Source organism: Oncorhynchus masou, chromosome 9 (assembly GCF_036934945.1).
Source record: "Oncorhynchus masou masou isolate Uvic2021 chromosome 9, UVic_Omas_1.1, whole genome shotgun sequence".
Taxonomy (NCBI): domain Eukaryota; kingdom Metazoa; phylum Chordata; class Actinopteri; order Salmoniformes; family Salmonidae; genus Oncorhynchus; species Oncorhynchus masou.
The window spans coordinates 87,477,605-87,502,893 of NC_088220.1; the positions used below are offsets into that span (position 1 = coordinate 87,477,605).

At 49.5% G+C, this 25,289-nt stretch overlaps 1 protein-coding gene across 1 annotated transcript in view; it reads left to right on the top strand.

Annotated features, from left to right (window-relative positions):
- Nucleotides 1–25,289, top strand: part of bicra (BRD4 interacting chromatin remodeling complex associated protein) — a 70,498-nt gene that overhangs the window by 22,868 nt on the left and 22,341 nt on the right. Inside the window, exons 6-13 of the mRNA XM_064972757.1 lie at nucleotides 536–679; nucleotides 4,697–5,245; nucleotides 8,215–8,228; nucleotides 8,311–8,471; nucleotides 8,721–8,860; nucleotides 10,942–11,073; nucleotides 15,106–15,158; nucleotides 19,810–20,660. Of these exons, the coding sequence (XP_064828829.1) occupies nucleotides 536–679; nucleotides 4,697–5,245; nucleotides 8,215–8,228; nucleotides 8,311–8,471; nucleotides 8,721–8,860; nucleotides 10,942–11,073; nucleotides 15,106–15,158; nucleotides 19,810–20,660 (2,044 nt within the window). The remainder of the gene's footprint in view (nucleotides 1–535; nucleotides 680–4,696; nucleotides 5,246–8,214; nucleotides 8,229–8,310; nucleotides 8,472–8,720; nucleotides 8,861–10,941; nucleotides 11,074–15,105; nucleotides 15,159–19,809; nucleotides 20,661–25,289) is intronic.

Consider the following 25,289-nt stretch of genomic DNA (forward strand, 5'->3'; position numbering starts at 1 on the left):
CTCCGCCTCTCTCTCTCTCTCCGCCTCTCTCCTCTCTCTCTCCGCCTCTCTCTCTCTCTCTCCGCCTCTCTCTCTCTCTCTCCGCCTCTCTCTCTCTCTCCTCTCTCTCTCCTCTCTCTCTCCGCTCTCTCTCTCTCTCCGCTCTCTCTCTCTCCGCTCTCTCTCTCTCTCCGCCTCTCTCTCTCTCTCTCTCCTCCTCTCTCTCTCTCTCCTCTCTCTCTCTCTCCTCTCCTCTCTCTCTCTCCGCCTCTCTCTCTCCGCCTCTCTCTCTCTCTCTCTCTCCGCCTCTCTCTCCATCCCCTCTCTCTCTCCATCCCTCTCTCTCTCTCCATCCCTCTCTCTCTCTCCATCCCTCTCTCTCTCCATCCCTCTCTCTCTCCATCCCTCTCTCTCTCCATCCCGCTCTCTCTCTCTCTCCATCCCGCTCTCTCTCTCCATCCCTCTCTCTCCATCCCTCTCTCTCCATCCCTCTCTCTCTCTCTCCATCCCTCTCTCTCCTCCCTCTCTTCTTGAATCGTTAATGTGCCCATGTCAGGACCAGCGACAGACAGAGAATGACCCCGCCCCCTCTGTCTCAGTGGGCGTGCCAGCGTCCGTTATCGTCAGCAGCAACAGCAGCTCTGGCAACACACCCTCGGGTCTTGACAGCCAATTAGCTGAGGCAGCAGTGGTAAACCAGGTAGACAATACGCCCCTTAATGCTAAGCCCCACCCCCTGTTGCTGCCACTCTGTTAGGACATTGTCTGCCTCTCTCACTCTCACTCCCTCTCTCTGTCTCCCTCTCTCTCACTCACTCACTCACTCTCACTCACTCTCACTCCCTCTCACTCCCTCTCACTCTCTCACTCTCTCTCACTCCCTCTCTCTCCCTCTCACACTTTGTTTCACATGCATGTGTTCCTGAATGTGACATCACTACTCCGGCTCCTTGCTCCTCTCCCCTCTTCCGGCTCCTTGCTCCTCTCCCCTCCTCCGGCTCCTTGCTCCTCTCCCCTCCTCCGGCTCCTTGCTCCTCTCCCCTCCTCCGGCTCCTTGCACCTCTCCCCTCCTCCGGCTCCTTGCACCTCTCCCCTCCTCCGGCTCTTTGCTCCTCTCCCATCCTGCTCCTCTCTCTTCCTACAGCTCCTTGATCCTCTCCCATCCTGCTCCTCTCTCTTCCTACGGCTCCTCGCTCCTCTCCCATCCTACGGCTCCTTGCACCTCTCCCCTCCTCCGGCTCCTTGCTCCTCTCCCCTCCTCCGGCTCCTTGCTCCTCTCCCCTCCTCCGGCTCCTTGCTCCTCTCCCCTCCTCCGGCTCCTTGCTCCTCTCCCCTCCTCCGGCTCCTTGCTCCTCTCCCCTCCTCCGGCTCCTTGCTCCTCTCTCCTCCTCCCTCCTTGCTCCTCCCCTCCTCCGGCTCCTCTCTCCCCACCTCCGGCTCCTTGCTCCTCTCCCCTCCTCCGGCTCCTTGCTCCTCTCCCCTCCTCCGGCTCCTTGCTCCTCTCCCCTCCTCCGGCTCCTTGCTCCTCTCCCCTCCTCCGGCTCCTTGCTCCTCTCCCCCCTCCTCCGGCTCCTTGCACCTCTCCCCTCCTACGGCTCCTTGCACCTCTCCCCTCCTCCGGCTCCTTGCTCCTCTCCCCTCCTCCGGCTCCTTGCTCCTCTCCCCTCCTCCGGCTCCTTGCTCCTCTCCCCTCCTCCGGCTCCTTGCTCCTCTCCCCTCCTCCGGCTCCTTGCTCCTCTCCCTCCTCCGGCTCCTTGCTCCTCTCCCCTCCTCCGGCTCCTTGCTCCTCTCCCCACCTCCGGCTCCTTGCTCCTCTCCCCTCCTCCGGCTCCTTGCTCCTCTCCCCTCCTCCGGCTCCTTGCTCCTCTCCCCTCCTCCGGCTCCTTGCTCCTCTCCCCTCCTCCGGCTCCTTGCTCCTCTCCCCTCCTCCGGCTCCTTGCTCCTCTCCCCTCCTCCGGCTCCTTGCTCCTCTCCCCTCCTCCGGCTCCTTGCTCCTCTCCCCTCCTCCGGCTCCTTGCTCCTCTCCCCTCCTCCGGCTCCTTGCTCCTCTCCCCTCCTCCGGCTCCTTGCTCCTCTCCCCACCTCCGGCTCCTTGCTCCTCTCCCCTCCTCCGGCTCCTTGCTCCTCTCCCCTCCTCTGGCTCCTTGCTCCTCTCTCCTCCTCCGGCTCCTTGCTCCTCTCCCCTCCTCCGGCTCCTTGCTCCTCTCCCCTCCTCCGGCTCCTTGCTCCTCTCCCTCTTCCGGCTCCTTGCTCCTCTCCCCTCCTCCGGCTCCTTGCTCCTCTCCCCACCTCCGGCTCCTTGCTCCTCTCCCCTCCTCCGGCTCCTTGCTCCTCTCCCCTCCTCCGGCTCCTTGCTCCTCTCCCCTCCTCCGGCTCCTTGCTCCTCTCCCCTCCTCCGGCTCCTTGCTCCTCTCCCCTCCTCCGGCTCCTTGCACCTCTCCCCTCCTCCGGCTCCTTGCTCCTCTCCCCTCCTCCGGCTCCTTGCTCCTCTCCCCTCCTCCGGCTCCTTGCTCCTCTCCCCTCCTCCGGCTCCTTGCTCCTCTCCCCTCCTCCGGCTCCTTGCTCCTCTGTTGACTACAGTGACTGTGATATCCCCCCCCCTTTGCTACAGTCTCTCTACTCCTCTCATGCAACAATTGGGTTTTGCCCCAAACCTAGATGCCCACCCCTCTCTATTCCCAGAAACCCTTGGCTTAAACCTTCCCAGAACCCGCGTCCACCGGTTCCCCAGAGCATGATAACACAAGATCCTCCTCCTTTCAACTGTCTCTCGCAGGCCAGGCAGAATGCTACACCTTGGCTTTGTCATCGTGTTGTGTTTCAGGTTGGAGGATGGACTTGCTCTTTTCCACGGCAGTAGTATAACACTCGCCCTAGTTTTCCTGTAGAAACTGACCAGCAGGGTGCTTGTGTCTCTGTGTGGTCCTCACATCCTGTTCTCTTTGAAAGTTGATCATGTGTGCTGTTTTCTGCCTGATGTCCTTCCCTCCTCTCTCTCCTCCTCTCTCTCCTCCTCCTCTGCTCTCCTCCTCGCTGCTCTCCTCTCCTCCTCTGTCCTCGCTCCTCTCTGCTCCTCTCCTGTTTTTGCTTGATGTCCTATACCTGCCTCTGCGCTTCCCTGCTCCTCCTCTGCGCTTCCCTGCTCCTCCTCTGCGCTTCCCTGCTCCTCCTCTGCTCCTCTCCGCTCCTCCCTGCTCCTCTCCGCTCCTCCCTGCTCCTCCTCCGCTCCTCCCTGCTCCTCCTCCGCTCCTCCCTGCTCCTCCTCCGCTCCTCCCTGCTCCTCCTCCGCTCCTCCCTGCTCCTCCTCCTATCCTCCCTGCTCCTCTCCACTCCTCCCTGCTCCTCCTCCGCTCCTCCCTGTTCCTCCTCCGCTCCTCCCTGCTCCTCCTCCGCTCCTCCCTGCTCCTCCTCCGCTCCTCCCTGCTCCTCCTCTGCTCCTCCTCTGCTCCTCCCTGCTCCTCCTCCGCTCCTCCTCCGCTCCTCCCTGCTCCTCCTCCGCTCCTCCCTGCTCCTCCTCCGCTCCTCGCTGCTCCTCCTCCGCTCCTCCCTGCTCCTCCCTGCTCCTCCTCTGCTCCTCCCTGCTCCTCTCCGCTCCTCCCTGCTCCTCCTCCGCTCCTCCCTGCTCCTCCTCCGCTCCTCCCTGCTCCTCCTCCGCTCCTCCCTGCTCCTCCTCCGCTCCTCCCTGCTCCTCCTCTGCTCCTCCCTGCTCCTCCTCCGCTCCTCCTCTGCTCCTCCCTGCTCCTCCTCCGCTCCTCCCTGCTCCTCCTCCGCTCCTCCCTGCTCCTCCTCCGCTCCTCCCTGCTCCTCCTCTGCTCCTCCCTGCTCCTCCTCCGCTCCTCCTCTGCTCCTCCTCCGCTCCTCCTCTGCTCCTCCCTGCTCCTCCTCCGCTCCTCCCTGCTCCTCCTCCGCTCCTCCCTGCTCCTCCTCCGCTCCTCCCTGCTCCTCCTCCGCTCCTCCCTGCTCCTCCTCTGCTCCTCCCTGCTCCTCCTCCGCTCCTCCTCTGCTCCTCCCTGCTCCTCCTCCGCTCCTCCCTGCTCCTCCTCCGCTCCTCCCTGCTCCTCCTCCGCTCCTCCCTGCTCCTCCTCTGCTCCTCCCTGCTCCTCCTCCGCTCCTCCTCTGCTCCTCCTCCGCTCCTCCCTGCTCCTCCTCCGCTCCTCCCTGCTCCTCCTCCGCTCCTCCCTGCTCCTCCTCTGCTCCTCCCTGCTCCTCCTCCGCTCCTCCTCTGCTCCTCCTCCGCTCCTCCCTGCTCCTCCTCCGCTCCTCCCTGCTCCTCCTCTGCTCCTCCCTGCTCCTCCTCCGCTCCTCCTCTGCTCCTCCCTGCTCCTCCTCCGCTCCTCCCTGCTCCTCCTCCGCTCCTCCCTGCTCCTCCTCCGCTCCTCCCTGCTCCTCCTCTGCTCCTCCCTGCTCCTCCTCCGCTCCTCCTCTGCTCCTCCCTGCTCCTCCTCCGCTCCTCCCTGCTCCTCCTCCGCTCCTCCTCCGCTCCTCGCTGCTCCTCCTCCGCTCCTCCCTGCTCCTCCCTGCTCCTCCTCCGCTCCTCCCTGCTCCTCTCCACTCCTCCCTGCTCCTCCTCTGCTCCTCCCTGCTCCTCCCTGCTCCTCCTCCGCTCCTCCTTGATGTTATAATGCTGTTTTCACATGTTTTATTTTCTTGAAGTCTGGTATTATTTGGAGCCTCTGTGTCTGACGTGTTTCCTGTCTGTTTTGACCTCTAACCCTAGATGCCCCAGGCGGCTGGACAGCAGTTGAAGCTCCAGAGCCTGTCCCCCTCCCAGCCCCTGGCTTCCCACACTGCACCCCCTCTGTCGGACAGCCCTCAGCCCTCCCCCTTCCCCCTGCAGTCCCCCCACCACCATGGCCAGTCCCGCACCCCCTCCCAGCCACAGACCCCTGTCCGCTCCTGCACCCCCTCATCTCTTCCCCCAATGTTCATTATCCACAACCAGATCCCTGGCTCCCCCCAGCCTGCACAACAGCAACAACAACAGCAACAACAACAGCAACAACAACAACAGCAACAGATGCACATCCAGTCCCGGCCCCCCTCCCAGCCTGCTCCCTACCAACCTGACGTCCCCCCTCCCACCTGCTCCCCCAAACCCTCCCAGACTCTCCAGGGCCCTCCTGCAGGGTTCCAATTTACGGTGCCCGAGGTGGGGGCCCCCGGCGGTGGAGTGGTGAAGCCCATCGCTCAGCCCATCGCTCAGCCCATGGCTCAGCCCAACGCTCAGCCCATCGCTCAGCCCTCTCCACAACAGAAACTACAGCAGGTCTGAAGTGACACACCCTAACACTTATCTCGCTGCTCAGATGTTTTGATTGGTTGTTAAGTTATCACATCTTATCAAATCAGTTTATTTGTCACATGCTGAATACAACAGGTGTAGTAGACCTCACAGTGAAATGCTGAATACAACAGGTGTAGTAGACCTCACAGAGAAATGCTGAATACAACAGGTGTAGTAGACCTCACAGTGAAATGTTGAATACAACAGGTGTAGTAGATCTTACAGTGAAATGCTGAATACAACAGGTGTAGTAGATCTTACAGTGAAATGCTGAATACAACAGGTGTAGTAGACCTCACAGTGAAATGCTGAATACAACAGGTGTAGTAGACCTCACAGTGAAATGCTGAATACAACAGGTGTAGTAGACCTCACAGTGAAATGCTGAATACAACAGGTGTAGGTAGACCTCACAGTGAAATGCTGAATACAACAGGTGTAGTAGTCCTCACAGTGAAATGCTGAATACAACAGGTGTAGTAGACCTTACAGTGAAATGCTGAATACAACAGGTGTAGTAGACCTCACAGTGACATGCTGAATACAACAGGTGTAGTAGACCTCACAGTGAAATGCTGAATACAACAGGTGTAGTAGACCTCACAGTGACATGCTGAATACAACAGGTGTAGTAGACCTCACAGTGACATGCTGAATACAACAGGTGTAGTAGACCTCACAGTGAAATGCTGAATACAACAGGTGTAGTAGACCTTACAGTGAAATGCTGAATACAACAGGTGTAGTAGACCTCACAGTGAAATGCTGAATACAACAGGTGTAGTAGACCTCACAGTGAAATGCTGAATACAACAGGTGTAGTAGACCTCACAGTGACATGCTGAATACAACAGGTGTAGTAGACCTCACAGTGAAATGCTGAATACAACAGGTGTAGTAGACCTGACAGTGAAATGCTGAATACAACAGGTGTAGTAGACCTCACAGTGAAATGCTGAATACAACAGGTGTAGTTAGACCTTACAGTGAAATGCTGAATACAACAGGTGTAGTTAGACCTTACAGTGAAATGTTGAATACAACAGGTGTAGTAGACCTCACAGTGAAATGCTGAATACAACAGGTGTAGTAGACCTCACAGTGAAATGCTGAATACAACAGGTGTAGTAGACCTTACAGTGAAATGCTGAATACAACAGGTGTAGTAGACCTCACAGTGAAATGCTGAATACAACAGGTGTAGGTAGACCTCACAGTGAAATGCTGAATACAACAGGTGTAGTAGTCCTCACAGTGAAATGCTGAATACAACAGGTGTAGTAGATCTTACAGTGAAATGCTGAATACAACAGGTGTAGTAGACCTCACAGTGACATGCTGAATACAACAGGTGTAGTAGACCTCACAGTGAAATGCTGAATACAACAGGTGTAGTAGACCTCACAGTGACATGCTGAATACAACAGGTGTAGTAGACCTCACAGTGACATGCTGAATACAACAGGTGTAGTAGACCTCACAGTGAAATGCTGAATACAACAGGTGTAGTAGACCTTACAGTGAAATGCTGAATACAACAGGTGTAGTAGACCTCACAGTGAAATGCTGAATACAACAGGTGTAGTAGACCTCACAGTGAAATGCTGAATACAACAGGTGTAGTAGACCTCACAGTGACATGCTGAATACAACAGGTGTAGTAGACCTCACAGTGAAATGCTGAATACAACAGGTGTAGTAGACCTGACAGTGAAATGCTGAATACAACAGGTGTAGTAGACCTCACAGTGAAATGCTGAATACAACAGGTGTAGTTAGACCTAACAGTGAAATGCTGAATACAACAGGTGTAGTTAGACCTCACAGTGAAATGTTGAATACAACAGGTGTAGTAGACCTCACAGTGAAATGCTGAATACAACAGGTGTAGTAGACCTCACAGTGAAATGCTGAATACAACAGGTGTAGTAGACCTCACAGTGAAATGCTGAATACAACAGGTGTAGTAGACCTCACAGTGACATGCTGAATACAACAGGTGTAGTAGACCTCACAGTGAAATGCTGAATACAACAGGTGTAGGTAGACCTCACAGTGAAATGCTGAATACAACAGGTGTAGTAGACCTCACAGTGAAATGCTGAATACAACAGGTGTAGTAGACCTCACAGTGACATGCTGAATACAACAGGTGTAGTAGACCTCACAGTGAAATGCTGAATACAACAGGTGTAGTAGATCTTACAGTGAAATGCTGAATACAACAGGTGTAGTAGATCTTACAGTGAAATGCTGAATACAACAGGTGTAGTCCAGACCACAGCAGTGAAATGCTGAATACAACAGGTGTAGTAGACCTCGCAGTGAAATGCTGAATACAACAGGTGTAGTAGATCTCGCAGTGAAATGATGAATACAACAGGTGAGTAGACCAAAGTGAAATGCTTTACAACAGGTGTAGTAGATCTTACAATGAAATGCTGAATACAACAGGTGTAGGGAGACCTCCACAGTGAAATGCTGAATACAACAGGTGTAGGTAGACCTCACAGTGAAATGCTGAATACAACAGGTGTAGTAGACCTCACAGTGAAATGCTGAATACAACAGGTGTAGTAGACCTCACAGTGAAATGCTGAATACAACAGGTGTAGTAGACCTCACAGTGAAATGCTGAATACAACAGGTGTAGGTAGACCTCACAGTGAAATGCTGAATACAACAGGTGTAGTAGACCTCACAGTGAAATGCTGAATACAACAGGTGTAGTAGACCTCACAGTGAAATGCTGAATACAACAGGTGTAGGTAGACCTCACAGTGAAATGCTGAATACAACAGGTGTAGTAGACCTCACAGCTCTCGATGGTGCATCTGTAGAACCTTTTTGAGGATCTGAGGACCCATGTTTTTTTGCTAGCAAAACCATCTTTCGAGTGGGGAGTGAAAGTATGTCTTCTCATTTCTGTTCTGTCCATTATTCACTCTCAGGTCCAACAGAACATTAGTACCCTCCTTTTTCACATTTGATAGAGGTATGTCTTCTCATTTCTGTTCTGTCCAGCTGTACCTAGGTCCTTTAGTACCTATATTACAAGCCAAACAACAGCAGCACAGCCAACCCCAAACTCCACCCCAACAACAGGCCCAGTCCAGCTCACAGCAGGAGGTGCCTGCTCTTCTGATCCCACAACAGGCCCAGTCCAGCTCACAGCAGGCATCTGTGCTGGTCAAGACTCCTGCCACAGGTCAGAAAGAAACAACATTCACAGCTGCCAAAAACAACAACCCTGATGAAGACCAAAATCCCAAAATGCTTTGCTTCTACTTTTAGCAATAAATACGCGTACATTTTTTTTTTAAATCCATTGTCCTCCAAGTGTTGCTGAATCTCTTCACTTCTTCAGTTTGGTTGGCAGTGATCTCTTCATAAAAAAAAAAACCCACAACTACAGTGAAATGTTTGACTCCTCTCTCTCTCTCGTTCTCTCTTTCAGCATCCAATGACGTGCAGGTGTTCTCAGGAGTGCAGGGTCAAGGTGGAGTTAAGGTGAACCAAGGGGGCGTGGCTCCAGCTAGTTTTAACCAGCCAGGAGGACATCCGCCTGGTCAACAGTCACTTCACCAGTCTGTGCAGGTGGGTAGGACCTACTGACGCTCCGTGCTCCTTTCAGCCATTTGATAGAGGTAGTAGAGGTAGTAGCTGTAGTAGTAGTAGTACCTACTGACGCTCAGTGCTCCTTTCAGCCATTTGATAGAGGTAGTAGAGGTAGTAGAGGTAGTACCTACTGACGCTCAGTGCTCCTTTCAGCCATTTGATAGAGGTAGTAGAGGTAGTAGCTGTAGTAGTAGTAGTACCTACTGACGCTCCGTGCTCCTTTCAGCCATTTGATAGAGGTAGTAGTAGGTAGTAGCTGTAGTAGTAGTAGTACCTACTGACGCTCCGTGCTCCTTTCAGCCATTTGATAGAGGTAGTAGTAGCGGTAGAGGTAGAGGTAGTGGTGGCGGTAGAGGTAGTAGTAGAGGCAGTAGCGGTAGAGGTAGTAGTTGTTGTAGTTGAAAGCTTTATTGTTCATCCAAGAATTTGGTCTTTACTGACATACCTGGATACCTCAGTGCTCCTTTCAGCCATTTGATAGAGGTAGCAGCAGTAGTAGTAGTAGTAGTACCTATTGACGCTCAGTGCTCCTTTCAACCATTTGATAGAGGTAGAGGTGGTAGTAGTAGTAGCGGGTAGAGGTAGTAGCGCTCCGGTCAGAGGTAGTAGGCGGTAGAGGTAGTAGCTGCGGTAGAGGTAGTAGCGGCGGTAGAGGTAGTGACGGCGGTAGAGGTAGTGGCCATTTGTAGAGGTAGTGGCGGCGGTAGAGGTAGTGGTAGTAGCGGTAGAGGTAGTGGCGACGGTAGAGCTCCTTTCAGCCATTTGATAGAGGTAGTGGCGGAGGTAGAGGTAGTAGTAGTAGAGGTAGTGGCGGCGGTAGAGGTAGTGGCAGCCATTTGATAGAGGTAGTGGCGGCGGTAGAGGTAGTGGCGGCGGTAGAGGTAGTGGCGGCGGTAGAGGTAGTGGCGGCGGTAGAGGTAGTGACGCGTGCTCCTTTAGAGGTAGTGGCGGCGGTAGAGGTAGTGGCTGCGGTAGAGGTAGTACCTAGAGGTAGTGGCCATTTGTAGAGGTAGTAGAGGTAGTAGCTGGTAGAGGTAGCGGTAGCCATTTGGTAGAGGTAGTAGAGGTAGTAGCTGGTAGTAGTAGTACCTAGAGGTAGTGTCCTTTAGCCATTTGATAGAGTAGGTAGTAGTAGTAGTAGCGGTAGAGGTAGTAGTAGCGGTAGAGGTAGCGGTAGCGGTAGAGGTAGCGGTAGTAGTAGTAGTGGTAGCGGTAGTGGTTTCAGCCAGGTGAGGAGGTAGAGGTAGAGGTAGTAGAGGTAGCAGCGTAGAGGTAGCAGTAGCGGTAGCGGTAGAGGTAGCGGTAGAGGTAGCAGTAGCGGTAGAGGTAGCAGTAGCGGTAGAGGTAGCGGTAGAGGTAGCGGTAGAGGTAGCGGTAGCGGTAGAGGTAGCGGTAGAGGTAGCAGTAGCGGTAGAGGTAGTAGTTGTTGTAGTTGAAAGCTTTATTGTTCATCCAAGAATTTGGTCTTTACTGACATACCTGGATACCTCAGTGCTCCTTTCAGCCATTTGATAGAGGTAGTAGTAGAGGTAGTAGTAGTAGTACCTATTGACGCTCAGTGCTCCTTTCAACCATTTGATAGAGGCGGTAGAGGTAGTAGCGGCGGTAGAGGTAGTAGCGGCGGTAGAGGTAGTAGCGGCGGTAGAGGTAGTAGCGGCGGTAGAGGTAGTAGCGGCGGTAGAGGCAGTGGTAGTAGAAGTACGCTCAGTGCTCCTTTCAACCATTTGATAGAGGTAGTAGTAGTAGCAGTAGTAGCGGTAGAGGTAGCGGTAGAGGTAGAGGTAGTAGTAGCGGTAGAGGTAGTAGTAGCGGTAGAGGTAGTGGTAGCGGTAGAGGTAGAGGTAGCGGTAGAGGTAGCGGTAGAGGTAGAGGTAGCGGTAGAGGTAGCGGTAGAGGTAGAGGTAGCGGTAGTAGTAGAGGCAGTAGCGGTAGAGGTAGTAGTTGTTGTAGTTGAAAGCTTTATTGTTCATCCAAGAATTTGGTCTTTACTAACATACCTGGATGAAAGGTTAAATATGTAAGAAAACAACATGATTATTTTGTTTCTACTGCTCCCCCAGTCAAAGCCTGAAGGACTGATCGGTCAGATGGGGGTGAGGAGTCTGGGGATGATCCAGGTGATCGGGTCAGGTCTGGGTCAGATGACGTCAACACAGCAGCACACCCCTGGTCTGGTCTCGCTACAAACACAGGTGAGGAGACCCTCAACCGATCCTACTGGGGTCATGTGTCTCCATCCTGGTTCTGGGACCCAAAGGGCTGTACGTGGTGGTTCTTGCCCGAGCAGTACCATCCTGGTTCTGGGACCCAAAGGGCTGTACGTGGTTGTTCTTGCCCGAGCAGTACCATCCTGGTTCTGGGACCCAAAGGGCTGTACGTGGTGGTTCTTGCCCGAGCAGTACCATCCTGGTTCTGGGACCCAAAGGGCTGTACGTGGTGGTTCTTGCCCGAGCAGTACCATCCTGGTTCTGGGACCCAAAGGGCTGTACGTGGTGGTTCTTGCCCGAGAAGTACCATCCTGGTTCTGGGACCCAAAGGGCTGTACGTGGTTGTTCTTGCCCGAGCAGTACCATCCTGGTTCTGGGACCCAAAGGGCTGTACGTGGTTGTTCTTGCCCGAGCAGTACCATCCTGGTTCTGGGACCCAAAGGGCTGTACGTGGTGGTTCTTGCCCGAGCAGTACCATCCTGGTTCTGGGACCCAAAGGGCTGTACGTGGTGGTTCTTGCCCGAGCAGTACCATCCTGGTTCTGGGACCCAAAGGGCTGTACGTGGTTGTTCTTGCCCGAGCAGTACCACCTCTGATTTTAAATATGATCAATGGCTTGGTGGTGATTAGTGGTGTATGGAGTGTACTGCTAGGGGGAAAACAACAGTGAACAGCCCTTTGGGTTTCCGGGACGAGGATTAAGAACCACTGTTGTATGTAATGCTATTTGTCACATTCGCCAAATACCTTACAGTGAAATAATGACTTACAACCACTTAACTAACAATGCAGTTTTAAGAAAAGGGGGGAAAAGTGTTAAGTATTTACTTTAAACTGAAATAAATCAAATAAAAACAAGTTTATTTTTATTTTTTAAATAACAAATAATTAAAGAGAAACAATAAAATAACAATAGCGAGGCTATATACAGGTTGTACTGGTACAGAGTCAATGTGGAGGCTATATGCAGGGTGTTACGGTACAGAGTCAATGTGGAGGCTATATACAGGGGGTACCGGTACAGAGTCAATGTGGAGGCTATATACAGGGTGTTACGGTACAGAGTCAATGTGGAGGCTATATACAGGGGGTACCGGTACAGAGTCAATGTGGAGGCTATATACAGGGTGTTACGGTACAGAATCAGTGTGGAGGCTATATACAGGGTGTTACGGTACAGAGTCAATGTGGAGGCTATATACAGGGGGTACTGGTACAGAGTCAATGTGGAGGCTATATACAGGGGGTACCGGTACAGAGTCAATGTGGAGGCTATATACAGGGTGTTACGGTACAGAGTCAATGTGGAGGCTATATACAGGGTGTTACGGTACAGAGTCAATGTGGAGGCTATATACAGGGTGTTACGGTACAGAGTCAATGTGGAGGCTATATACAGGGGGTACCGGTACAGAGTCAATGTGGAGGCTATATACAGGGGGTACCGGTACAGAGTCAATGTGGAGGCTATATACAGGGTGTTACGGTACAGAATCAGTGTGGAGGCTATATACAGGGTGTTACGGTACAGAGTCAATGTGGAGGCTATATACAGGGGGTACTGGTACAGAGTCAATGTGGAGGCTATATACAGGGGGTACCAGTACAGAGTTCATGTGGAGGCTATATACAGGTTATTATGGTACAGAGTCAATGTGGAGGCTATATACAGGTTATTATGGTACAGAGTCAATGTGGAGGCTATATACAGGGTGTTACGGTACAGAGTCAATGTGGAGGCTATATACAGGGTGTTACGGTACAGAGTCAATGTGGAGGCTATATACAGGTTGTGCCGGTACAGAGTCAATGTGGAGGCTATATACAGGTTGTGCCGGTACAGAGTCAATGTGGAGGCTATATACAGGGGGTACCGGTACAGAGTCAATGTGGAGGCTATATACAGGGGGTACCGGTACAGAGTCAATGTGGAGGCTATATACAGGGTGTTAGGGTACAGAGTCAATGTGGAGGCTCTATACAGGGGGTACCGGTACAGAGTCAATGTGGAGGCTATATACAGGGTGTTACGGTACAGAATCAGAGTGGAGGCTATATACAGGGTGTTACGGTACAGAGTCAATGTGGAGGCTATATACAGGGGGTACTGGTACAGAGTCAATGTGGAGGCTATATACAGGGGGTACCAGTACAGAGTTAATGTGGAGGCTATATACAGGTTATTATGGTACAGAGTCAATGTGGAGGCTATATACAGGTTATTATGGTACAGAGTCAATGTGGAGGCTATATACAGGGTGTTACGGTACAGAGTCAATGTGGAGGCTATATACAGGGGGTACCAGTACAGAGTTAATGTGGAGGCTATATACAGGTTATTATGGTACAGAGTCAATGTGGAGGCTATATACAGGGTGTTACGGTACAGAGTCAATGTGGAGGCTATATACAGGGTGTTACGGTACAGAGTCAATGTGGAGGCTATATACAGGTTGTGCCGGTACAGAGTCAATGTGGAGGCTATATACAGGTTGTGCCGGTACAGAGTCAATGTGGAGGCTATATACAGGGGTACCGATACAGAGTCAATGTGGAGGCTATATACAGGGCGTTAGGGTACAGAGTCAATGTGGAGGCTCTATACAGGGGGTACCGGTACAGAGTCAATGTGGAGGCTATATACAGGGGGTACCGGTACAGAGTCAATGTTAGTCGAGGTAATGCGTTGGCCTTCATTGTAAATAAGAATCTGTTATACTCACAGACATAATTCAAACAGTTTTAGAAACTTCAGTGTTTTCTATCCATTAGTAATAATAATATGCATATATCAGCAATCGAGGACAGAGTAGGATGCAGTTCACTATGGGCAAGCAATGCATCCAAAGTGAAAATACTGCCCCCTATCCCCAACAAGTTTTAAGGAGACTTTTGGACCTAGACTTGGCGCTCCGGTACCGCTTGCCGTGCGGTAGAAACGGCAGCTCTACCCTTTAGCTCAGTGCGGATGTTGCCTGTAATCCATGGCTTCTGGTTGGGTTATGTACGTACAGTCACTGTGGGGACAATGTCCTCAATGCACTTATTGATGAAGCCAGTGACTGATGTGGTGTACTCCTCCAATGTCATCTGAAAAAATCACGGGAACATATTCCAGTCTGTGCTAACAAAACAGTCCTGTAGCTTAGCATCTGTGTCATCTGACCACTTCCTTATTGAGTGAGTCACTGGTACTTCCTGCTTTAGTTTTTTCTTGTTAGCAGGAATCAGGAGGATAGATTGGTGGTCTGATTTACCAAATGGAGGGCGAGAGAGAGATTTGTACGTGTCTCTGGTAAATTGTGTAGTCTACAGCTTATCACGAGATACTCTTACCTCAGGCAAGAAAAACCTTGAGACTTCCTTAATATTAGATTTTTGTGCACCAGCTGTTATTGACAAATAGACACAGACCACTCCCCCCTTATCTTACCGAAGGTAGCCATTCTATCTTGGCGACGCCCCAAAAACCCAGCCAGCTGTATGTTTTACATGTCGTCGTTCAGTCACGACTCTGAGAAACAACATATTACCGTTTTGAAATGTCCCGTTGGTAGGATAGTCTTGATTGGACCTCATCCGTTTTGTTATCCAATGATTTTGCACGTTGGCTAATTGGACTGATGGTAGAGGGGGGGGGGTTACTCCCTTCTATGTGAATCTGACCATATAGATGGGTCTGTGTTCTAATGGTGTGATGTCGTGTGATGCTGTGATGTCGTGGATGCTGTGATGTCGTGGATGCTGTGATGTCGTGGATGCTGTGATGTCGTGGATGCTGTGATGTCGTGGATGCTGTGATGTCGTGGATGCTGTGATGTCGTGGATGCTGTGATGTCGTGGATGCTGTGATGTCGTGGATGCTGTGATGCTGTGATGTCGTGTGATGCTGTGATGTCGTGTGATGCTGTGATGTCGTGTGATGCTGTGATGTCGTGTGATGCTGTGATGTCATGGATGCTGTGATGTCATGTGATGCTGTGATGTCATGGATGCTTTGTCTTGTTCACCTGACAGACTGCTACTATGAAGATGCCTTTCAGTATTGCTGAACCCAGCAAGGAAGCCAGGTATGCTATTACATCATCATTCTGTATCATGGTCCTGTATCATCATTCTGTATCGTGGTCCTGTATCGTCATTCTGTATCGTGGTCCTGTATCATCGTCCTGTATCGTGGTCCTGTATCATCATTCTGTATCGTGGTCCTGTATCGTGGTCCTGTATCATCGTCCTGTATCGTGGTCCTGTATCATCATTCTGTATCGTGGTCCTGTATCATCATTCTGTATCGTGGTCCTGTATCATCATTCTGTATCGTGGTCCTGTATCGTCATTCTGTATCGTGGTCCTGTATCGTGGTCCTGTATCGTCATTCTGTATCGTGGTCCTGTATCGTCATTCTGTATCGTGGTCCTGTATCGTCATTCTGTATCGTGGTCCTGTATCGTGGTCCTGTATCGTCATTCTGTATCGTGGTCCTGTATCGTCGTTCTGTATCGTGGTCCTGTATCGTGGTCCTGTATCATGGTCCTGTATCGTGGTCCTGTATCGTGGTCCTGTATCATCATTCTGTATCGTGGTCCTGTATCATCATTCTGTATCGTGGTCCTGTATCGTGGTCCTGTATCATCATTCTGTATCGTGGTCCTGTATCATCATTCTGTATCGTGGTCCTGTATCATCATTCTGTATCGTGGTCCTGTATCATCATTCTGTATCGTGGTCCTGTATCATCATTCTGTATCGTGGTCCTGTATCGTCATTCTGTATCGTGGTCCTGTATCGTGGTCCTGTATCGTGGTCCTGTATCGTGGTCCTGTATCGTGGTCCTGTATCGTCATTCTGTATCGTGGTCCTGTATCGTGGTCCTGTATCGTGGTCCTGTATCGTCATTCTGTATCGTCATTCTGTATCGTGGTCCTGTATCATCATTCTGTATCGTGGTCCTGTATCATCATTCTGTATCGTGGTTCTGTATCGTGGTCCTGTATCATCATTCTGTATCGTGGTCCTGTATCGTGGTCCTGTATCATCATTCTGTATCGTGGTCCTGTATCGTCATTCTGTATCGTCATTCTGTATCGTGTTCCTGTATCTTCATTCTGTATCGTGATCCTGTATCGTCATTCTGTATCGTGGTCCTGTATCGTGGTCCTGTATCATCATTCTGTATCGTGGTCCTGTATCGTCATTCTGTATCGTGGTCCTGTATCGTCATTCTGTATCGTGGTCCTGTATCGTGGTCCTGTATCGTCATTCTGTATCGTGGTCCTGTATCGTGGTCCTGTATCGTCATTCTGTATCGTGGTCCTGTATCGTGGTCCTGTATCATCATTCTGTATCGTCGTTCTGTATCGTGGTCCTGTATCGTGGTCCTGTATCGTCATTCTGTATCGTGGTCCTGTATCGTCATTCTGTATCGTGGTCCTGTATCGTCATTCTGTATCGTGGTCCTGTATCGTCATTCTGTATCGTCATTCTGTATCGTGGTCCTGTATCGTCATTCTGTATCGTGGTCCTGTATCGTGGTCCTGTATCGTGGTCCTGTATCGTCATTCTGTATCGTGGTCCTGTATCGTCGGTCTGTATCGTGGTCCTGTATCGTGGTCCTGTATCATCATTCTGTATCGTGGTCCTGTATCGTCATTCTGTATCGTGGTCCTGTATCGTGGTCCGTATCGTGGTCCTGTATGGTCCTGTATCGTGGTCCTGTATCATCATTCTGTATCGTGGTCCTGTATCGTCATTCTGGTCATTCTGTATCGTGGTCCTGTATCGTCATTCTGTATCGTGGTCCTGTATCGTCATTCTGTATCGTGGTCCTGTATCGTCATTCTGTATCGTGGTCCTGTATCGTATCATTCTGTATCGTGGTCCTGTATCTGTATCATGGTCTGTATCGTGGTCCTGTATCGTCATTCTGTATCGTGGTCCTGTATCGTCATTCTGTATCGTGGTCCTGTATCGTCATTCTGTATCGTGGTCCTGTATCGTCATTCTGTATCGTGGTCCTGTATCGTCATTCTGTATCGTGGTCCTGTATCGTCATTCTGTATCGTGGTCCTGTATCGTGGTTCTGTATCGTCATTCTGTATCGTGGTCCTGTATCGTCATTCTGTATCGTGGTCCTGTATCGTCATTCATTCTGTATCGTGGTCCTGTATCATTCTCATTCTGTATCGTGGTCCTGTATCGTCATTCTGTATCGTGGTCCTGTATCGTCATTCTGTATCGTGGTCCTGTATCGTCATTCTGTATCGTGGTCCTCGTCATTCTGTATCGTGGTCCTGGTCATTCTGTATCGTGGTCCTGTATCGTCATTCTGTATCGTGGTCCTGTATCGTCATTCTGTATCGTGGTCCTGTATCGTCATTCTGTCATCGTGGTCCTGTATCGTCATTCTGTATCGTGGTCCTGTATCGTCATTCTGTATCGTGGTCCTGTATCGTCATTCTGTATCGTGGTCCTGTATCGTCATTCTGTATCGTGGTCCTGTATCGTCATTCTGTATCGTGGTCCTGTATCGTCATTCTGTATCGTGGTCCTGTCATTCTATCGTCGTCATTCTGTATCGTGGTCCTGTATCGTGGTCCTGTATCATCATTCTGTATCGTGGTCCTGTATCGTCATTCTGTATCGTGGTCCTGTATCGTCATTCTGTATCGTGGTCCATCGTCATTCTGTATCGTGGTCCTGTATCGTCATTCTGTATCGTGGTCCTGTATCGTCATTCTGTATCGTGGTCCTGTATCGTCATTCTGTATCGTGGTCTGTATCGTCATTCTGTATCGTGGTCCTGTATCGTCATTCTGTATCGTGGTCCTGTATCGTCATTCTGTATCGTGGTCCTGTATCATTCATTCTGTATCGTGGTCCTGTATCGTCATTCTGTATCGTGGTCCTGTATCGTCATTCTGTATCGTGGTCCTGTATCGTCATTCTGTATCGTGGTCCTGTATCGTCATTCTGTATCGTGGTCCTGTATCGTCATTCTGTCGGTCCTGTATCGTCATTCTGTATCGTGGTCCTGTATCGTGGTCCTGTATCGTGGTCCTGTATCGTCATTCTGTATCGTGGTCCTGTATCGTCATTCTGTATCGTGGTCCTGTATCGTCATTCTGTATCGTGGTCCTGTCATTCTGTATCGTGGTTCTGTCATTCTGTATCGTGGTCCTGGTCCTGTATCGTCATTCTTTATCGTGGTCCTGTATCGTCATTCTGTATCGTGGTCCTGTATCGTCATTCTGTATCGTGGTCCTGTATCGTCATTCTGTATCGTGGTCCTGTATCGTCATTCTGTATCGTGGTCCTGTATCGTCATTCTGTATCGTGGTCCTGTATCGTCATTCTGTATCGTGGGTCATCGTCATTCTGTATCGTGGTCCTGTATCATCATTCTGTATCGTGGTCCTGTATATCATTCTGTATCATCGTCTGTATCGTGGTCCTGTATCGTCATTCTGTATCGTGGTCCTGTATCGTCATTCTGTATCGTGGTCCTGTATCGTCATTCTGTATCGTGGTCCTGTATCGTCATTCTGTATCGTGGTCCTGTATCATCATTCTGTATCGTGGTCCTGTATCGTGGTCCTGTATCATCATTCTGTATCGTGGTTCTGTATCGTGGTCCTGTATCGTCATTCTGTATCGTGGTCCTGTATCGTCATTCTGTATCGTGGTCCTGTATCGTCATTCTGTATCGTGGTCCTGTATCGTCATTCTGTATCGTGGTCCTGTATCGTCATTCTGTATCGTGGTCCTGTATCGTCATTCTGTATCGTGGTGGTCATTCTGTATCGTGGTCCTGTATCATCATTCTGTATCGTGGTCTGTTCTGTATCGTGGTCCTGTATCGTCATTCTGTATCGTGGTCCTGTATCGTCATTCTGTATCGTGGTGGTCCTGTCATTCTGTATGGTCCTGTATCGTGGTCCTGTATCGTCATTCTGTATGGTGGTCCTGTATCGTGGTCCTGTATCGTGGTTCTGTATCGTGGTCCTGTATCGTGGTCCTGTATCGTCATTCTGTATCGTGGTCCTGTATCGTCATTCTGTATCGTGGTCCTGTATCGTCATTCTGTATCGTGGTCCTGTATCGTCATTCTGTATCGTGGTCCTGTATCGTCATTCTGTATCGTGGTCCTGTATCGTCATTCTGTATCGTGGTCCTGTATCGTGGTCCTGTATCGTGGTCCTGTATCGTGGTCCTGTATCGTGGTCCTGTATCGTGGTTCTGTATCGTGGTCCTGTATCGTCATTCTGTATCGTGGTCCTGTATCGTGGTCCTGTATCGTGGTCCTGTATCGTCATTCTGTATCGTGGTCCTGTATCGTGGTCCCGTCCCGACCCTGGTTTTCCATAGAAGCATGATAGGTGTTGTTGTACAGGGTCAGTCATAGTAGTATGATAGGTGTTGTTGTACAGGGTCAGTCATAGAAGCATGATAGGTGTTGTTGTACAGGGTCAGTCATAGTAGTATGATAGGTGTTGTTTTACAGGGTCAGTCATAGTAGTATGATAGGTGTTGTTGTACAGGATCAGTCATAGTAGCATGATAGGTGTTGTTTTACAGGGTCAGTCATAGTAGTATGATAGGTGTTGTTTTACAGGGTCAGTCATAGTAGTACGATAGGTGTTGTTTTACAGGGTTACCATGCCAATCCAGCCTTGTGACCTATGTTCTCTGTGTGTGTGTGTGTGTGTGTGTGTGCGTGCGCAGGATGTTGGAGCAGCTGAGGAAGCAGCAGGGTTCAGTCCTCCACCCAGACTACAGCTCTTCCTTCCAGTGTTTTGAAGACACCCTGACCCGCCTGGTGCCTTACCACCTCTACCAGGGCACTGCCACTGCACCACACGACTATCACAGAGGTACACACACCCTGACCCGCCTGGTGCCTTACCACCTCTACCAGGGCACTGCCACTGCACCACACGACTATCACAGAGGTACACACACCCTGACCCGCCTGGTGCCTTACCACCTCTACCAGGGCACCGCCACCGCACCACACGACTACCACAGAGGTACACACACCCTGACCCGCCTGGTGCCTTACCACCTCTACCAGGGCACTGCCACTGCACCACACGACTATCACAGAGGTACACACACCCTGACCAGCCTGGTGCCTTACCACCTCTACCAGGGCACTGCCACTGCACCACACGACTATCACAGAGGTACACACACCCTGACCCGCCTGGTGCCTTACCACCTCTACCAGGGCACCGCCACCGCACCACACGACTACCACAGAGGTACACACACCCTGACCCGCCTGGTGCCTTACCACCTCTACCAGGGCACTGCCACTGCACCACACGACTATCACAGAGGTACACACACCCTGACCCGCCTGGTGCCTTACCACCTCTACCAGGGCACCGCCACCGCACCACACGACTACCACAGAGGTACACACACCCTGACCCGCCTGGTGCCTTACCACCTCTACCAGGGCACTGCCACTGCACCATACGACTATCACAGAGGTACACACACCCTGACCCGCCTGGTGCCTTACCACCTCTACCAGGGCACTGCCACTGCACCACACGACTATCACAGAGGTACACATACTTGTTTTTCTATCCTCGTGGGGACCTAAAATGTATTTCCATTTCAAATCCTGTTTTTCCCTAATGCCTAACCCTGAACCTAATCCCTAAACCGAACCCCTAACCCTGTACATAACCCCTAAACCGAACCCCTAACCCTGTACTTAACCCCTAAACCCTATCATTAATTGTGAATCTAACCCCTAACCCGTTTTGTAACCCTAACCCTGAACATAAAGCTAACCCCTAACCCTGAAAATACCCCTAACCCCTAAACCAGGGGTGTCAAAGTCAAATGGACGGAGGGCCAAATAAAAAATTTAGCTACAAGCCGAGGGCCGGACTGTTCGAATGTTCATTGAAAAATTTTTAAATGACGCATATAGTCTAGTGAACCTAATTGAACCTACTGAAAACCTAACAAATATATTCCAATATGATCAGATAAATAAAGCAATATTTTCTTATGGCTCTGTCAGTAATCTTTAATTTTCAACAGACACAAAAGACAAATTTCCTTTATATAAAAATCCCCATGTGTTGTGTCTTTCCCTTTGCTGTCCAAGAACAGACAAATCTCCTCACGAAGCTCGAAACATCTTTGAAGCACCTTTCCCTGGCTTAGCCATCGCACCTCTGTGTGATAAGGCAAATCACCATGCTCCGTTTCTAACTCCGTCAGAAATGCCTTGAACTGGCGGTGATTCAAACCTTTGGCTCTGATAAAGTTAACTGTGCGCGTGATGATGCTCATTACATGCTCCATTTTCAAGGCTTTACCGCACAACGCTTCCTGGTGTATGATACAATGATAAGCTGTCAGCTCACCTGTCGCGTTTTCCTCTTGCATCTTTTCCCGTATCTTCGCCACCAGTCCGCTCCTGTGTCCACACATCGCAGGTGCTCCGTCGGTTGTCAAACCCACGAGTTTTTCCCAAGGCAGCTCCATCTCATTTACACATCTTGACACCTCTTCATACAAATCATGCCCCGTAGTTGTGCCATGCATAGGACGTAAAGCCAAAAACTCCTCTGTCACGCTTAGGCTGGAGTCCACTCCGCGGATGAAAATTGACAACTGGGCAATGTCAGAAATGTCGGTGCTCTCATCCACAGCCAAGGAATATGCAATGAAATCTTTTCCCTTTTTCACAAGCTGCTCTTTTAGATTGATGGACAACTGGTCTACTCTCTCGGCAATGGTGTTTCTGCTCAGACTCACATTTAAAAAGAGTTGCCTTTTTCTGGGCAAACTTCGTCACAAACTTTAATCATGCAGTTTTTGATGAAATCCCCTCCGTAAATGGCCGGGCTGATTTAGCGATCTCTTCTGCCAAAATAAAACTGGCCTTGACAGCAGCCTGGCCTTGTGATTTGGCTTTTTTGAACAGAGCCTGTCGAGATTTGAGGCCTCGTTTTAATTCCTCTGCCTTTTGTAGCCTTTGTTCCATGTCCATATTCTTGTTTTTGTCCGCGTGTTTCGTTTCATAATGTCGTCTCAGATTATACTCTTTCAGTACCGCCACACTTTCTCCACACAGAAGACACACAGGTTTTCCAGCTACCTCCGTGAACATATACTCCGACTCCCACCTTGTTTGAAACCCCGGTTCTCAGTGTCCACCTTCCGTTTTGCCATTTTTGATGGGTATCTGAAAGTTAATTTTACTGTGATGCTGACGACTGCTGTGCCAATAAATATTGAAATGAAGCAGCCTACTGCTCGGTGCGTCACCGTTGCATTGTGGGAAATGTAGTATTGGTGCGTGTAAAAGATCTGCGGGCTGCCGGCTTGCTGCGGTCTGCGGGCCGGTTCTAATAATAAATCAAGATCATCCCAGGGGCCGTAAAAAACCTTCTCGCGGGCCGGATGTGGCCCGCGGGCCTTGACTCTGACATATGTGCCCTAAACCTAACCCCTAAACCTAACCCCTAAACCTAACCCTTAACCCTAAACCTAACCCCTAACCCTAAACACAACCCTAAACCTGGCCCCTAACCCTGAACATAACTCTAAACCTAACCCCTAACTCTGAACACAACCCTGAACCTAACCCCTAACCCTGAACACAACCCTAAACCTGGCCCCTAACCCTGAACACAACCCTAACCCTGACCCCTACCTTTAAAATAGCCTTTGTCCTTGAGGGGATGTGGGAGAAGATTCCTTGTTTTACTATCCTTGTGGGGACTCTGTGATTTCAGGTCCCCATGAGGATAGAAGAACAAGACCCCCCCCTTAAACCTATTGGGACAGTGACATATTCTTTTTTGGGGGGGGGGGGGGTCTGTACTCCAGCACTTTGGATTTGAAATGATACGATGACTACGAGGTTAAAGTGCAGGACTGTCAGCTTTAATTTGAGGGTATTTTCATCCATATCGGGTGTGAAACGTTTAGAAATTACAGCACTTTTTATACACAGCCCCCCTGTTTTAGAGGACCAAAAGGTATTGGGACAAATTCACTTATGTGTATTAAAGTAGATAAACGTTTAGTATTTGGTCCCATATTCATAGCATGCAATGACTACTGAAAAATGATGAGTGAGGAAGATAGACGCACAAATATCATAGTCCCAAAAAATGCTAACCTCCCCTGTTATTGTAATGGTGAGAGGTTAGCATGTCTTGATATAAAATGCTAACCTCCCCTGTTATTGTAATGGTGAGAGGTTAGCATGTCTTGATATAAAATGCTAACCTCCCCTGTTATTGTAATGGTGAGAGGTTAGCATGTCTTGATATAAAATGCTAACCTCCCCTGTTATTGTAATGGTGAGAGGTTAGCATGTCTTGATATAAAATGCTAACCTCCCCTGTTATTGTAATGGTGAGAGGTTAGCATGTCTTGATATAAAATGCTAACCTCCCCTGTTATTGTAATGGTGAGAGGTTAGCATGTCTTGGAGGTATGATATAAAATGCTAACCTCCAGTTTATTGTAATGGTGAGAGATTAGCATGTCTTGGGGGTATGATATAAAATGCTAACCTCCCCTGTTATTGTAATGGTGAGAGGTTAGCATGTCTTGATATAAAATGCTAACCTCCCGTGTTATTGTAATGGTGAGAGGTTAGCATGTCTTGATATAAAATGCTAACCTCCCCTGTTATTGTAATGGTGAGAGGTTAGCATGTCTTGATATAAAATGCTAACCTCCCCTGTTATTGTAATGGTGAGAGGTTAGCATGTCTTGATATAAAATGCTAACCTCCCCTGTTATTGTAATGGTGAGAGGTTAGCATGTCTTGGAGGTATGATATAAAATGCTAACCTCCCCTGTTATTGTAATGGTGGGAGATTAGCATGTCTTGGGGGTATGATATAAAATGCTAACCTCCCCTGTTATTGTAATGGTGAGATGTTAGCATGTCTTGATATAAAATGCTAACCTCCCCTGTTATTGTAATGGTGGGAGATTAGCATGTCTTGGGTGTATGATATAAAATGCTAACCTCCCCTGTTATTGTAATGGTGAGAGGTTAGCATGTCTTGGAGGTATGATATAAAATGCTAACCTCCCCTGTTATTGTAATGGTGAGATGTTAGCATGTCTTGATATAAAATGCTAACCTCCCCTGTTATTGTAATGGTGAGAGGTTAGCATGTCTTGGAGGTATGATATAAAAATCTAACCTCCCCTGTTATTGTAATAGTGAGAGGTTAGCATGTCTTGGGGGGATATGATATAAAATGCTAACCTCTCCTGTTATTGTAATGGTGAGAGGTTAGCATGTCTTGGGGGTATGATATAAAATGCTAACCTCCCCTGTTATTGTAATGGTGAGAGGTTAGCATGTCTTGGAGGTATGATATAAAATGCTAACCTCCCCTGTTATTGTAATGGTGAGATGTTAGCATGTCTTGATATAAAATGCTAACCTCCCCTGTTATTGTAATGGTGGGAGATTAGCATGTCTTGGGGGTATGATATAAAATGCTAACCTCCCCTGTTAGTGTAATGGTGAGAGGTTAGCATGTCTTGGAGGTATGATATAAAATGCTAACCTCTCCTGTTATTGTAATGGTGAGAGGTTAGCATGTCTTGGGGGTATGATGTAAAATGCTAATCTCCCCTGTTATTGTAATGGTGAGAGGTTAGCATGTCTTGAGGTATGATATAAAATGCTAACCTCCCCTGTTATTGTAATGGTGAGAGATTAGCATGTCTTGGGGATATGATATAAAATGCTAACCTCTCCTGTTATTGTAATGGTGAGAGGTTAGCATGTCTTGGGGGATATGATATAAAATGCTAACCTCCCCTGTTATTGTAATGGTGAGATGTTAGCATGTCTTGATATAAAATGCTAACCTCCCCTGTTATTGTAATGGTGGGAGATTAGCATGTCTTGGAGGTATGATATAAAATGCTAACCTCCCCTGTTATTGTAATGGTGGGAGATTAGCATGTCTTGGAGGTATGATATAAAATGCTAACCTCCCCTGTTATTGTAATGGTGAGAGGTTAGCATGTCTTGGGGGGATATGATATAAAATGCTAACCTCTCCTGTTATTGTAATGGTGAGAGGTTAGCATGTCTTGGGGGTATGATGTAAAATGCTAATCTCCCCTGTTATTGTAATGGTGAGAGGTTAGCATGTCTTGAGGTATGATATAAAATGCTAACCTCCCCT